This window comes from Accipiter gentilis, chromosome 8, assembly GCF_929443795.1.
Source record: "Accipiter gentilis chromosome 8, bAccGen1.1, whole genome shotgun sequence".
NCBI classification, from domain to species: Eukaryota; Metazoa; Chordata; class Aves; order Accipitriformes; family Accipitridae; genus Astur; species Astur gentilis.
Genome location: NC_064887.1, coordinates 19,589,022 through 19,602,904, shown reverse-complemented (window position 1 = coordinate 19,602,904; position 13,883 = coordinate 19,589,022). Strand labels below are relative to the sequence as shown.

The window sequence follows — 13,883 nt, the reverse complement described above, 5'->3', positions numbered from 1 at the left end:
AAGCACTCAGTATTATGAATCAGCATTGCCTGAATTTGATGAACTGGGATGAGAGCAGCTGTAGTGATTGTCACTGAATGTCTGCCCAGCCCAACTACCTCTGAGAGCAGCAGCTGTTTGGAGAAGAAAGCTTCAATGGAACAGCCCTACTTCCTCCCCATATCTCTTCCTAGCCTCCTGCAGGCTGAGGCTTAGGGACTTCCTGAGCTACAGCTTGGTGGCTTGGATTTTTTTTTTTATTATTCTTTTTTTCCATTGGTTTGTCTTCTGTGGACTTGTTTGATTTTGAACAAGTGAGTAGGAGATGGTTGGAGAGTGGAATGGTAGAAATGGGGTTTGTGGAAAGGAGGAGATGGGAGAAAACCTTTCAAAGTTTGCAAGAGAAGGGGTGGGGGAAGTGACGTGCCTAAACAATTACTGTCAGTTTGTTCTCTGGGTAGGATTGGTAATGAATGGGGAAGTAATAAAAATTGGAAGAAAAGGCCTTTGTCAGTGAATTTTGGAAGACGAAATTGTTTACCTTGCTAATTCAGGGTTCTAATATCATGATTTAGAAGGGGGAAAACAGCTAAGTTGGAGTATACATACTTAATATTATGTTTACATTTTCTTATTCTTCCTGGTTTGTTGTCTTGTAGAAAAAATAAGTAAATTTCTAATACTTAAGGAAGAGAAGTATTCCAGTTTAATATTTTAGGTGTCATTTTAAGTGTCAAATGCATAGTTTAAAAGAAAAATCTTTTCTGGTAGTCTGAGAATAGGAAAAATGAAAACAAATCCTGACTTTATGAATGTTGTTTTCTCAAACAACTTATACTTGCCTTGATTACGTACTCTTAACTCACTTTCTTCTAAGACCCAATTAAAATAGTTACAGTTTGAAAAAACCCCACGCAAATAGTAAATATTATAGTAGCATGTAATTTTGAGTTGTTAGATATGTTCTCTGAAGCTCTTGAATATGTCACTTAAGTTTGTAGATAGCATGCTGAATTAAAGACTTGTGTCTTCCAGATTTGTAACAACCAACGTCATCTGTTGGTAAGTTTTTGATTCCTTGAAACTGGGATTACTGTCTTGCTTTCATTGTAGTCTTGTCTGCTTAAGTGTCTGTAGTTGCAGCGCGCCCTTTCCTTCTCCAGCAAGTGGCGATTGGAATAAATTGGTAGTGGGTTAGGAATAGTGCAGGGGCTCTTGTCTTGCTTTGCTCATTTTATAGGCAGTTGTGATGTGTTTTTGTTGTATGCGTGTACACAGAAACTATTCTCGCAAGGCAGCAGCAGAAGTGATTTAGTGAGTTGCAGCTTTTCCTTAATTACTCTTAATGTTGTTTAACTTCCTGTGAACTCTGGAAACTATTCACTTAGCCATAAAGTGGTGTTTTGGGGAGGGCCTAGGAAGTGTTGTGCCTGCTGTAGGATTCGGGCAGTGAAGAATGGGATCGCCTTTTGGTCATGCTGACAGCGATCATGCTGTGGTCTTCGTGTTATTTAAGGCTGCATAACTGTCACCTTTGGTAATTGTGTGTAAAAGTAATGCTAAATCCCAATGAGGCAGTTATTGTGTATTTGGGGTTGTAGTACAATACTGGGGTTGGGCTTTATTCTGCACAAAAAGTAAGGTGGTGTGACAGAATTACTGTGGACACTTAACCTTTTTTGTATTAGTTTCCAACTTGGGAAGCAGTCAAAAGCTGCTACCAAATATCTTTATTTTCTTTCATCTGAACAAATGTTACTTATGTCTGATTGGTTTTGTTACCAGAATCTGTCATCTTGTCAGATTTGTATTGGTTTTACTTCCACAGTTTAATCTTTTAAAAAAACCACAAAACAACAACAACAAAACCAACCCCAAACTTAATGTTTTGGTAGTAGGTTGTTATAATGTGTTCTGCTACATGGTAAGCTATTGAACTTTTAAAACTCCTGAGTTTCCTTATGCCTTACTGTCATGACTAAGTCTTAGCGATTCTAGCATAGCATTAAATACCTGTTTGATGACCTTATAACGTGTTCTTGATCCTTTTTTTCTTTTAAATTAAAAAAGTATAATTATATTGTGATGATACATAATTCTGACTCACCAGTATCTTATACTGAATTAACTATGTATTTTTTCTTTGGTTTCATCAGACTGGCAGATGGGGCCAGTCTTTTAGTAGTGGATTGTTGTTGCCACAAGTTGACCGTGCACTTGTAACTAAGATGATGTTAGAAGAGCTTACTGTTACTTTTGGTTATAGAAGGGTAAAACTATCTAATGTCGTTTAAAATGGGTGTCAGAAACTTGTAGCTAGACATTTTGGACATGTAGTGTCCACATCACTATATAGAGTGACGTTGTATAGAAGTTAATTTTACCTCTCTTGTTTTTCAGGTATTCTTGGTCATATATAGTTCAATTATAGTTCAAACAGTGAACTGCTTTCAGGCATAATAAAAAAAAATCCCAACTTCCATGCTCTCTGAAACAGCAGAGCTAAAAACCAGTACCCATTAAGCAAAGTAATTCCCCCCCCCTTGGAATGTATTAGTGGTGGAACTTTATAGGTCTGGCTGAAGCTTTAGGAAGTATTTCTCAGCCCTTTGGAAAAAGAATTGTGATCAGTCTTTCTAAAGACAAAATGACAAAGGCAAGTTAAAATTCTGTAATAAGACACTTAGAAACCATGATAAAATGGGCTTGGGATTTTTACATAATCTTATTGGTCTCAGACTGGCACTAAAAATCATCTGTGTTTCATTGAGCTTCCTTGCAATTTTCCACTAGTAGGCTTTTTTGAAAGAAGAAAGTAGGCCCTATTTCCAAATGAAAGCATAAAAGTCAGTGGTCAACTAACCAGAAAATAACTGATTTCATTTGATGATGAGTAGTTACGTAATTTCTCTGAAGAGCTATCTCCCTTTTCTTGAGTCAATAACTGTGGAAAATTAGTTTTCTCTAAGTGCTGTGCTCAGAAAAAGCTGCAGGAACACTGTTAAAGAATTCGATAGCATGGAGGAAGACCCTCCTACAGCCAAAAAAATATGCTTGCTTTGATTTACACTGTAAGTGCTTGTCAAGACATGTCATGGATATACTAAGTAAATCGGTGGGCAAAATTAAATATTGCTGCAAGACCACAGAGGTTGGTATGGATTGTCTTAAAAGAATTTACTATTGAGGTATGCACCTGTGTTTAAATCTGCTATGTTTACTGAATAGTTTAGACAACTTTCCTGTGTGAAAATTACTAAATTGGTTACACTTCTCACTTCTAAAACTTTTACCTCTTATTTCTTGTTCTCTGTCAGCAGCTGCAGGTTGCAATGAGTTTGTAGCTCAAAAGTAAAGCTGGTTATCAGTCAGTCATGTAGAAACTGGTTTACTCTCTTGAATTTGAGTGTTATTGATAGAAAGTTGACCTTTTAGCTGGTCATTTAAAGGAAAGAAGAGTAATATCCTGAAGGTAGGGTCTTGCCAACTTCTGTCACCTTATTTGTTTAAAATTCTAGTAAGTAATGCATAAAGTTTCAGGTATTACCATATTCCATAAGGCCATGCTCATGTTCTTTGGTTTCTCCATCAAGTCTTGTTTCATACATCTATTTGGAAAGGGAACCATGAACAACTTGGTAAAAAGGAGATGAGCATTTTGTTCTAGGCTGTAGCTTGTGTCTTAAGTTTAATCTCTATAAACAAGGCGAATTACACCTAGAAAATACTTGGGCTGCCAGTACATAAAAACAAATGTTGCATGGAATGCTATGTTTTCATGTCAGATACCAGATCCTTTTAAACTTACCAATTCAACTCCTTGCAAATTTTGTATACTTTTTTAATGAAGAGTTGTGTTAAAAACATTTATTTTAATTAACGCATAGAGAACATTTAAAAAAATGACTTAGTTGTTTCTTCCTTCCAAAACATGGATCTAAGGCTTTTAGTAAATTTAACTGCATTTATATACTTGTGTTTGTTTATTTTTGCTCTAATGTAGTTTAGATGCTAGTCTTGGCTCCTTGCCAGGAGGAAGTTGGCTAAAGGCAACATTAAGGAAGCTAGGCATTGGGGAATGATTGGGAAAGTAAAATTTGTAGAAAGGAGCATTAATGATAAACATATGTGTCTTTCAGTGTGTGTTATTTTTTTATAATGCCTGATGATACTTGAACTCCAGTGAAATGATTGAGTTGCATTTTATTGAAAAGAAAAAAAATAATTAAGTCTTCCCATCTAATGCATGAATAAATTGACTTTGCAGGAGTTGTTCTTTATTTTAGCTGATTAATCTGATTTTTCCCTCTGTTTTGTTAGCCAAGGGGATGGTCCTTCAAGTATATCTGCATGTAACTTGGCGTGCTGAACCTCAAATACAAAGATGTTTCCCAAACCGAGGTCTAAGAGAACAAAGAAACAAAGGAAGTTCCCTGTTAAAGGTTTTTACTGTAGTTCTTCAGTATTTTCTCGTGCAGCTCTGAGGAGCTCTCAGCCATCTTTTGTACAAAAGCACTGTATCTAATTCTTTTCCCCTTGAAAGAAGTTCTCTGTGGTTTCCTGGAGGTTGTTACATTCCTCTGTCAGATCGGAAACTTGTTTGATAAAGGATCATCTTTAGACATACAGGAGATAGTGTCTGCAAAAGCACCATGGTTTGTTTCCTCAGCTAGCATACTGGGACAATGCTTGACAGATTGTAAACCACACTGGAGTTCAGAGGTAATTAAAAACCTGGAATTGTTCTTGGAATTCAATAGAATTCAATGCAATTTGGTCAGTGATTGAAATGTTACTCATATGACTTTGAGCAATGTTTTCAACCTTTAGTGGATCACTATAACATTGCTGATGAAGTGTCTCCTTAAAACACCTTATGTATTAGATTGTTATGTTGTGTATGTGAACTTGCAGCTTCAAGTTTATTCTTTCAGATTTTTTGGGACCATCAAAACCACAACATGTTAGAGTCTGAGGATGACTTTTAAAGAATGTGTATTTACTAAATGATACTACAGAAAGCTTTCTGATAGCTTAGGAGTTACACAATATAAAATGTTAGACTGCTTTATTCTTTGTGTTAGGAAGACTTGGAGAGCTAGTGAATACCAAGTTAAATGGAAGCTGGTGAATGCTAGCCATGATACTCCTGACTATTGTTAGGTGATACTACAAGAAAGACCAGGACTATGGGAATAAATTGGGACTTTTTCCTCAGACTTCAGCAGAAATCATTTATATGAATTTGTAGTGTAAAATATTTAGATGAAGGTTATAGTGAAATCATGTTTGAGCTCTAAATCAGGATTTTATCTTGTCAGGAAGCGTGATAACAGCGTGATTCACCAGCTACCTCTCCTGCATATGTCATTGACTGAGTCAGTTTAATTTATTCTTCAGATATTAGAATGCTATTAACTTTTTTGAAGCAAGGAGGAGACTGGGTCCATGGAATGCTATATAACTGGCTTGAAAATCATGTACACAATTTCAGCCCCAAATATGTGAGACTTTTTTTTATATGTAGGATAGTATGAGGATTACTTCCTGTATTCTGGAAGTTCCCATTTCTTTCTCTTTCCAGGAAGAGAAGAAAGACCAGAGAGCATATAATATATACAGTAGTGTTTGTGTAAGGCTTGCAGTTATTTTTACTTTGTCATACGGTAAGAATAGTTGACAGTATTTTGGTTAAACAGGATGTGTAACTTGGAGCACAATATAGGTATTAGGCTAATTCATTGTGTAAGTGAAATACCTTTTTTAAAATAAATCTGAATAATTTTGGTTTTTTGTTTGTTTGGTTTTTTTTGTTTTTTTTTTTTTTAGAAAAACAGATACTGTCTGTCTGGAAAATGCAAAAATATGTGGTGGTAACATTTTTGGGCTTACTATAAGGTGCTGCACAATACCTTGGGATTCTCAGGGAAGGGGATTCACATAATTGCATGTAATGTGGGATGCTGTGGTCTACCTTCAGCTAGCCTTACTTAAAAGTATTTTATATGCTGCCCCACTGCAGTATTCCTGTGAGCAACTGAACACAGTGTTGTACTTCCTCTTGCTAATAAAGCACTGTAATCAGCAGCTAATTAAAGATACTAAACATAAAGTTGAGTTACTGACTTTTATGTATTTTAATTGGCATATATAAACAGCATGTCATATGTATCTGTGTATAAGATCAATAGAAGTATTTATTATCTTTGCAGTACCTTAAAGTATGTAGCAGACAGGTCTGTGCCTTGTCTGATGACTGACCAGATGGGAGAGAATTGCTGGTAGTTCTGTTTTGCTCACTGGAAACTGCAGCGGAGTAGAAAGTCTTTAGTAGTTAAGTCTGGTCCCCCTTATCTTTTTAAAGATCAACATTTTCAGACTAAAAAATTCACACATATATTTAGGAGGTATCTACATGGTCTTAGGCAGGCAGATGCAAATGAACTCTTTCTGTGCTCTTGGTCTGTTGGCAAACAGGGAGCAGTGTAGCTGTTAATATGGCTTGGAGCCTGATTTGGAGCTGGATGACGTCTGCTCAGTTCCCTGTGTCCTCCTGCAATAGGTAAAGAAGGTGTACCCCTGCCTGCTTGTCTGCAGACCTGGCCATCTTCGGTGGAAAGTGTTGGTGTCCCTAGGAGTGGGCCAGGAGCAGCATTTGCGTTCAAAGTCTGATTAATTGGCAGGTTGTTGAGTGAGAGCCCTCTGGGGAAAAACCACATTTTTAAAATGGGTTGAGTCTGGTTTTGATCACACGTTAGTAATAATTAGTAATGGCTTGATCATCTTGATGGTGCTCTGGATGATTTGGCATGCTTCCCAGGCAACGTAGGTTGCCTTTTATGCTCTTCAAATATAACTTGAATTTCGGCATCTGAAAAAATGGTGGGAATAAAAAGGAAACCAATTCTCTTTGCATAGCTGAAAAACTGGTTGAGGTGAGCTGAGCAAAGAGTACCATTAATTGGGGGCTTCCAGCCTGAGCTGGTTAGCTGAAGGGATGGAGAGCTTGTATAGACCTGGTAAGTGTTGGGACTTTGGGAGCAGAGTCAGGGCTTGAGCTGTCTGTGTAGTTGCTGCCTGCGGTACCTGGTGTAGCACAGGAGGGCACCAGGTAGAGCAGCTTCCCAAGTGGGAGTGCTCCAGTGGTAAGGTAAGGCAGACCGGAGTGGAAGCAGCATAGGTGCGTATATGCTTAGTGAGAGGGTGATGGCAAAGGCAAAAGTCCTATCTCATGTGTAGTTAGATTTGTCACTGTGACTTAGCTAAGATTTTGGGATGGGCACTGTGGTGTATCTGGCTGGCCTTGTTAATGCTACAACCAGCTCAGCACATGACTGTGATCTCTTTCCACAATAACGAAGAGTAGCAAAGGGAAGGACACTTCATAACTGAAGGGCAGAGTATCCTCGTTGTAGCCAAAAGGGAGACACTGCAGCAGGCCTGCAGAAATATCACTGGTTAAATAATAGCCAGTTTTTAAAAGAAACATTTGTTTAGGAAAGCCTTGAGGAGATTCCATCCAAAAATGCAAAGAAAAGACTAAAGGTTTAACAGTACTGGTTTTTTTTTTTTTTTCAGTCTTTCCAGAATGCTGTGTTAAGCAAAATCACGTCTCTGAAGCAGGGAGGTGTTAAACCAAATGCTCATACAGATTTTCCTGTGTTTCCTGGAGTTGGTGATACTCGGTGAAAGTGTCTGCCATCATTCATACTGAATTTATTTTCATTGGTGTAACTAAAGGCAGAAGGACTTATTTCAACAACTTGATAGCTCTGTGATTTTTAATTGGGGGAGATCCAGTTTCTCTGAAGGGGCTAGAGTGAAACCTTTAGCTCTTTCCTTTGTGCTGTCAGTGGAAAGAGGTACATATCTTCTGGGAGTCAGTAGGATTAATTTCTGTACTACATGTGTGTATTGCTGTAGTAGTGGGAGTCAGCAGGATTCACTTCCGTACAGTCTATGTATTGTCTTAGTAGTGGGACACAGATTTCTTATTGGAGGGACTGTCAGCGGAAAGGCAGGAAGTAGCAGTGGTCTGTAGTTAAGTGACGGCTAAGTACAACTACCCTCTTAGATGGAACGGTGTACGTAGAGTTGAAAAGCTTATGACACATAGCAGGGATTTTCATTCTTTATCAAGAGAAGGGGGAAGAGTTTGAAAGGTAGGTGTAGGAGCACTGTGTGTGTGTTGATAGGAGCAGTGGTGTGACCTGTTTTCTGGAAGGCCTTGTCACTTGTCAAAGAATAACTCTATGAAATCTTCTGTCACTGAATATAAATTTTGAAATTAACATAGGTGAAATGATGAAATATAAAAATCCTGTTACTCTATTGTATTTAGGGAGGTGGATAACGAACTGATAGCTAAATGCCTTCATGTCTAGGTCCAGGAGTCTTCACTGATGCTGACAGTTTAAGAGAGCTGGCTTTAGATTTTTAGGAAACCCTGGAAAAGCCTGGCAAAAGGGGTGTAGGCTTGACTATTAGTTAGCTATTAGAACAGAATTTTTTTTTCTCAATTTAGCTGGGCCCTGGGTGACTGCCATAGCTGTTTTTCCTCGGATGAATTCTTTTTGATACAAACTTCACTGTCAGCCTTCAAATATCTGCTCTTCGCAGTGTACGTTTTGCTTGCTGTGTGTGTTAATGGTTTCAGATAGTTGACTTAAGAATATTTTTTGGGTACTAATTCTCTGAATACAGTTTAATGAAACTCTGAGCTGCTTTTAGAAATAGTAGTATTGTTAGACCCATTGTTCTGATTTAACTGCTGTCTTGCATGGTTTTCTTGACCATACTTTTTCTTATTATTCTTCTTCACATAATTGGCTTCTACAAACCTTGGCATTAATTTTTTAATGCCTAGTGATGTGTTGGTGGATGAATGTTAGTAAGATTCTTGATTTCTGTCCCCCACCCACCTCCTGCTTCAGTTATCTTAATGTGACATATAAGCTTCAAAATGTTTAAGCCAGACTCAGCTTGGATTTACTTTTTCACCTTAAGTCTTCCTAGTTATTGTACTTTGTAAAGAGATAAAAACTGATTGTATACTTTCTCTTCCTGTTTCTGTCACATAGGGTATTACTCAAAATCACTGCTTTTCTAATATTTTATGTAAGATTCTTAGAATGGATGACTCTTAAAACCTGCTGCATATGGTAGTCATGTTTGCTGTGGTGTTAAGATTGGCCCTGTTTCTGCCAGCATTTATTTTTGCAATAGTTGCATTACTTGTCATATTTTAGGCAGCTTAAAGCCTTTGAGAAAATAATCTTAAGTGAGATGTATGAGTTACCTTTATCATAATGCTGTTTTATTCAGAGTGAAACAGCAATAATTTATCCTTTCATAGCAATAGAGAATAAAGGATATTGACTGAGTGTAGTATTAATGCATGTATTAAACTTAAGATTTTGAAATCTCCAGCAATTTTTATTCAGTTCTTGTATAAGAAATGGTGTCGGTTGCTAGTATTTGAAGTGATTTATCAAAGATTATCTTCAAAAGATCATGTGTTGGTTTGTTTTATTTAAAAAAAAACCCCAACATATTGATATACCTGAGCTTTCCTGTCTAACAGTGACATAAGAACCAACTGGAACCTTTTGGATGCTTACGCTGGGACCTTACCATTCCCACCTGGGGTTTGTATCCCTGCATCTGAAGATTTCTAGCAAAATCTGTTACCATTTCCAGAATGAATGTTAAGCATATGGAAATGGGAAACCTCTTCACAGTCCTCTAGGAGAGCTCTGAAGTCTCATGTCGCTGGTGGAGAGAAAGCGGGAAGATTGAGTACTGCTGTTTTGTGTTTGGCCTGTAGTGTTCCTCTTGTTTTCTGAAGGTATTCGGTGTGTCTTGCTTTTGATATGATGTGAAAATAAAACAGTGCTGGATTTGATTCACAAAAAAATTCATTGTAGTATTGTATCTATATAAAAGCTTCTGCTTTAGCAACCAGTCAGTCTATATACTGTGCTTCAGATAAATGCAGTGTGCTGAGATGGAGTTTTTCCAGCTGAAATTCTGCATTAATTAGATTCTATTAGAGGATCTCGGAAAGGGATTTTTTCCTGTAGCTCAGTGTCTTTAATATCTTAGCAATTATTGTATAGGCTGTACTGCAGACAGGTTGTTCGTGACAACCACTGAGTGATTTGGTGTTTTGAAGAAGTCAGCAAAGGTCAAAATAAATAGTTGCCAGTAGCACCACTTCAAAGGAAGTTCCTCCTCAACCTTGATTTTGAAAAGTTTTAACCTTTTGCTAGGTAGCTAGCTCTTCCTTTAAGGTACATCTAGATTTTCTCCAAGTTTGGCCAGGGAAGAATTGAACTCTGTTGTCAATCACTGTAGGCCAAAGCCTCTTACGTTTTCCGTTGCTGAAGGAAGCTCTAGGGAGGGGTTAATCAGAAAATACCCCCAGGGGCTGCTGTTGGTTATTCTGTAGTGACCAGTAAATCTGTTAGGCTGCATTACCCTGTAACACTGGTCAAGAAGTAGCAGCACAGTATGATCAGCCCCAGTTAACCTCCTCATTGCTGGACCTGCAGTTTCCCCAACTGTCTGCTTAGAGCTCCCTTCTGCTCTAGTAGCACCTCTCACTTTTCCTCCAGGACCCTTCTCAAACCCCAGGTGCTGGTAGTGGGATAAGGAGTCAAGGACACTTGCTGTAGGGGTGACCTGAAGAGAAAGTGAGGAAGGAGAAGAGCTGGCAGCATGAGGCCTTAATGTAAGACATTCAGGAGCTGTTGTAGATTCATGGACATAAATTCTTTGGGACTGTTTTCTGCACGCTGGCAGATGCTAGAGGATCTTTGGCTTTGATGTGGATTAGAAATGTGGTGCCTCGGCTCCTGTGTCCTGGTCTGGAGTGTTTATACTGATATACTTGTACGGGTCCAGTGTGCATCAGTAAAAATAGTTGACTGTTTCTATATCTATTTTTGTAGTTTCTGTGCCATTGTTAGTTTATCAAGATGTTTTAAAATAAGCTTTTATTTCTATTTATTTTTGTAATGGGAAGTCTGAGCTGATCCTGGATCCTGTGGTATTTCTGTACTGCAGAAATGAGCTCTGTGAGTATACATCAGGAATTCCTTCGAGTCTCTCTTTGTGGATTAGCAGTGTACTTGCATGTTACTACTTCTATAATATTGTATTGCTATTGATGCTTGTGTTGCTTCTGACAGCCTTGGGTGTTGTGGAGAAACAAATAATCTTGATGTCACTTTGTGCATATTGTATATTTTTTCCTTTGTTCAGTGCAGCACTTTTACTGAAAAAAAGGTATTAACAAAAGACAACTACTGCATCCTCTTCTCTTTGTCATCACAGGTGGCGACAGACAAGGTTGCAGGAAAGCTGAGCTCTACTCTCTCATGGGTGAAGAACACTGTATCGCACACCGTCAGTCAAATGGCCAGTCAGGTGGCAAGTCCATCTGCCTCATTACACACTACATCCTCCTCTACCACTCTGTCTACACCCGCGTTATCACCGTCCTCACCAACACAGCTGAGTCCAGACGACTTAGAATTACTTGCAAAACTTGAGGAACAGAACAGGTGAGTGGAAAACTTTTTGGTCTTCAAAGTATAGTAATGAGACTGAAATTGGCTTATTGCAATTTCATCATATAGGCTGTTAAAGGGGCATTAGGTAAAACTTTGTGGCACGTTTCAGTTTCAAGGCCCCAAGGTTTAAGAACTTGTGTTCTTGTGCTATATTTTTACAAGTTTAGTTTTTGTGGAACTCTACAAGGTGTTTTTCTCTCCTGGTTTTACAGGACTGTTTATAGCTGCCTCTAATCCTAAGAAATTACACTGGACCCATGTGATTTTCAGCATTCAATTTAAAATAGAGTACCTCAGGGATAAGACTTTCATATAACCTCCTCACCTTCTTAGACCAAAACTAACCCCAACTGGCAGCTAAGCACCACGCAGCTGCTTGCTCACTCCTCCTCCCCCTGTGGGATGGGGAGGAGAATTAGGAAAAAAAAGGTAAACTTGTGGGTTGAGATAAGAACAGTTTAATAATTGAAATAAAATGATAATAACAATTGTAATGAAAAATAATATAACAAAAAGAGAGAGAGATAAAACCCAAGACAAGTGATGCACAATGCAATTGCTCACTACCCGCTGAGTGATGCCCCTCCCAGCCAACTCCCCCAGTTTATATACTGAGCATGATGTCCTATGGTATGGAATATGCCTTTGGCTAGTTCGGGTCAGCTGTCCTGGTTGTGCTCCCTCCCAGCTTATTGTGCACCTGCTTGCTGGCAGAGCATGGGAAACTTGGAAAATCCTTAATTTAGGATAAGTGCTACTTAGCAACAACTAAAACATCTGTGTGTTATCAACATTGTTCTCACACTAAATCCGGAATACAGCACTGTACCAGCTACTAGGAGGAAAATTAACGGTCCCAGCTGAAACCAGGACAAATTTCTGTTAGCTTCTTGAAATCTTAAAGATTTCTGAATTCCATTTTCTGTATTTTTTTCCATTTTTACCCAGTTCTTGCTTTCTACTATATAACCTGCTATGTTTAGAGATAGAACAGCCATCTTCCTGCTGTTACATTAATGGTGGCAGATGCATAATCTCTTAATTTCATGAAAAGTAAATTCCTAATCTGTCCTTTCTGTTCATCCTGGCTTTTTTTTTTCGTATAGTAAGCAACATGAGCGTGTATTTATCTGCACCATCTACAGTTCAAGATGCAACTTTCAGTTGGATCAGTTGCTCTTGACGTGCATAGTGGCTGCAAATTGGCGATCTCACTAAGAAATAAAATCGGACTGTAAGATTTCTCATTTCTAGAACCCATACTTATTTGCACTTTTGAGGTGGGACTTTTAAGTTGTCTGGCCTCTTGCAAAATTTGGTTATACTTGACAAGTATGTTTCAGTAGTTCATGAGAAATTGACTCTAAAGGAGAACTTGAGCTCCAAATAGGTTTTAGACTTAGTGGATAGCTGCAAGGCTGTGATACCTACTGAAGATTTCTGTCCCTTGTGCTGTAGTTAAGTGCGGAGTTTGAAAGTTTAGCTCAATCTAGCTTCTGTTCCAGCTTCTGCTAGTGTGCTGGACTTTGCACTGAGGCAGCTGAGGTACTCCGTGGTTTTTTGGGTTTTTTTGGTGGTGGGTTTTTTTTTTGTTTGTTTCTTTTTTACACTGCTGATTTAGTTATGAGGGTAGTCAGTAGAGGAGAGGAGTAACTGGGAGAAGGAGGAGCTAATGCCATTGTGTCACCTGGCATGTCTTCTTTCATGTTTGTTTTCTGCAGCCTAATAGCAATACAACTTAAAGGGAATTTGTTGTATCTGTCTAGTTCTTGACTGAGAATGGAAGGCAGCTTTTAGAACCACCTCATCCTCTTCTCCTTGTGGTTTATGAGATTGTCTCCCTCAAAGGTGATCTATATGTAATTTTTGCTGTGCAAATGAAAATTTATCAAAAGAAGAAAAAAATGAGCTAAGAGTGCTTTTAAGAAAGTTAATTTGCATTTAATCTCAGGCATTCCAGTCTGTTCAAGACTGACTAACTTTTATTTGAAAAGCAGTTATACCTGTTCTTTGGACCGCTTATCTGTGTTGGAACATAATGTCTTTACATCCAGAATCATCTCATTAAACCCTACAGACTAGCTTGCTTGTTGAAAGAAGAATGTGAGCTTGGGCTTGCTAGGCTTTCTTTTTCAAGTCAGCTTTCTTCATTTAGTAAATAATCTAGCAAATCTTGTGTTATTTTATTTAATTTTAGTCAGACCTGTTGTTCAATCCCACATTAGTCTTGTGTGTGAATTCTAATTAGAGGCTATCCTATCAAGTGTATCTCTTTTTGTGAGATATTATGCTTTAATACAGAAATTTGATGCTCTTATGCTGGGTGCA

At 38.2% G+C, this 13,883-nt stretch overlaps 1 protein-coding gene across 6 annotated transcripts in view; it reads left to right on the top strand.

Annotated features, from left to right (window-relative positions):
* The window catches only part of EVI5 (ecotropic viral integration site 5), a 93,254-nt gene that overhangs the window by 7,494 nt on the left and 71,877 nt on the right, over positions 1-13,883 (top strand). For 2 of the 6 annotated variants that reach the window (XM_049807293.1, XM_049807297.1), the window contains exon 2: positions 11,317-11,546. In XM_049807293.1, the coding sequence (XP_049663250.1) occupies positions 11,398-11,546 (149 nt within the window). In that variant the 5' untranslated portion in view covers positions 11,317-11,397. Of the gene's footprint in view, positions 1-9,579; positions 11,058-11,316; positions 11,547-13,883 lie in introns of those variants that run through there. The other 4 variants (XM_049807292.1, XM_049807294.1, XM_049807291.1 and 1 more) reach the window with 4 other exon arrangements.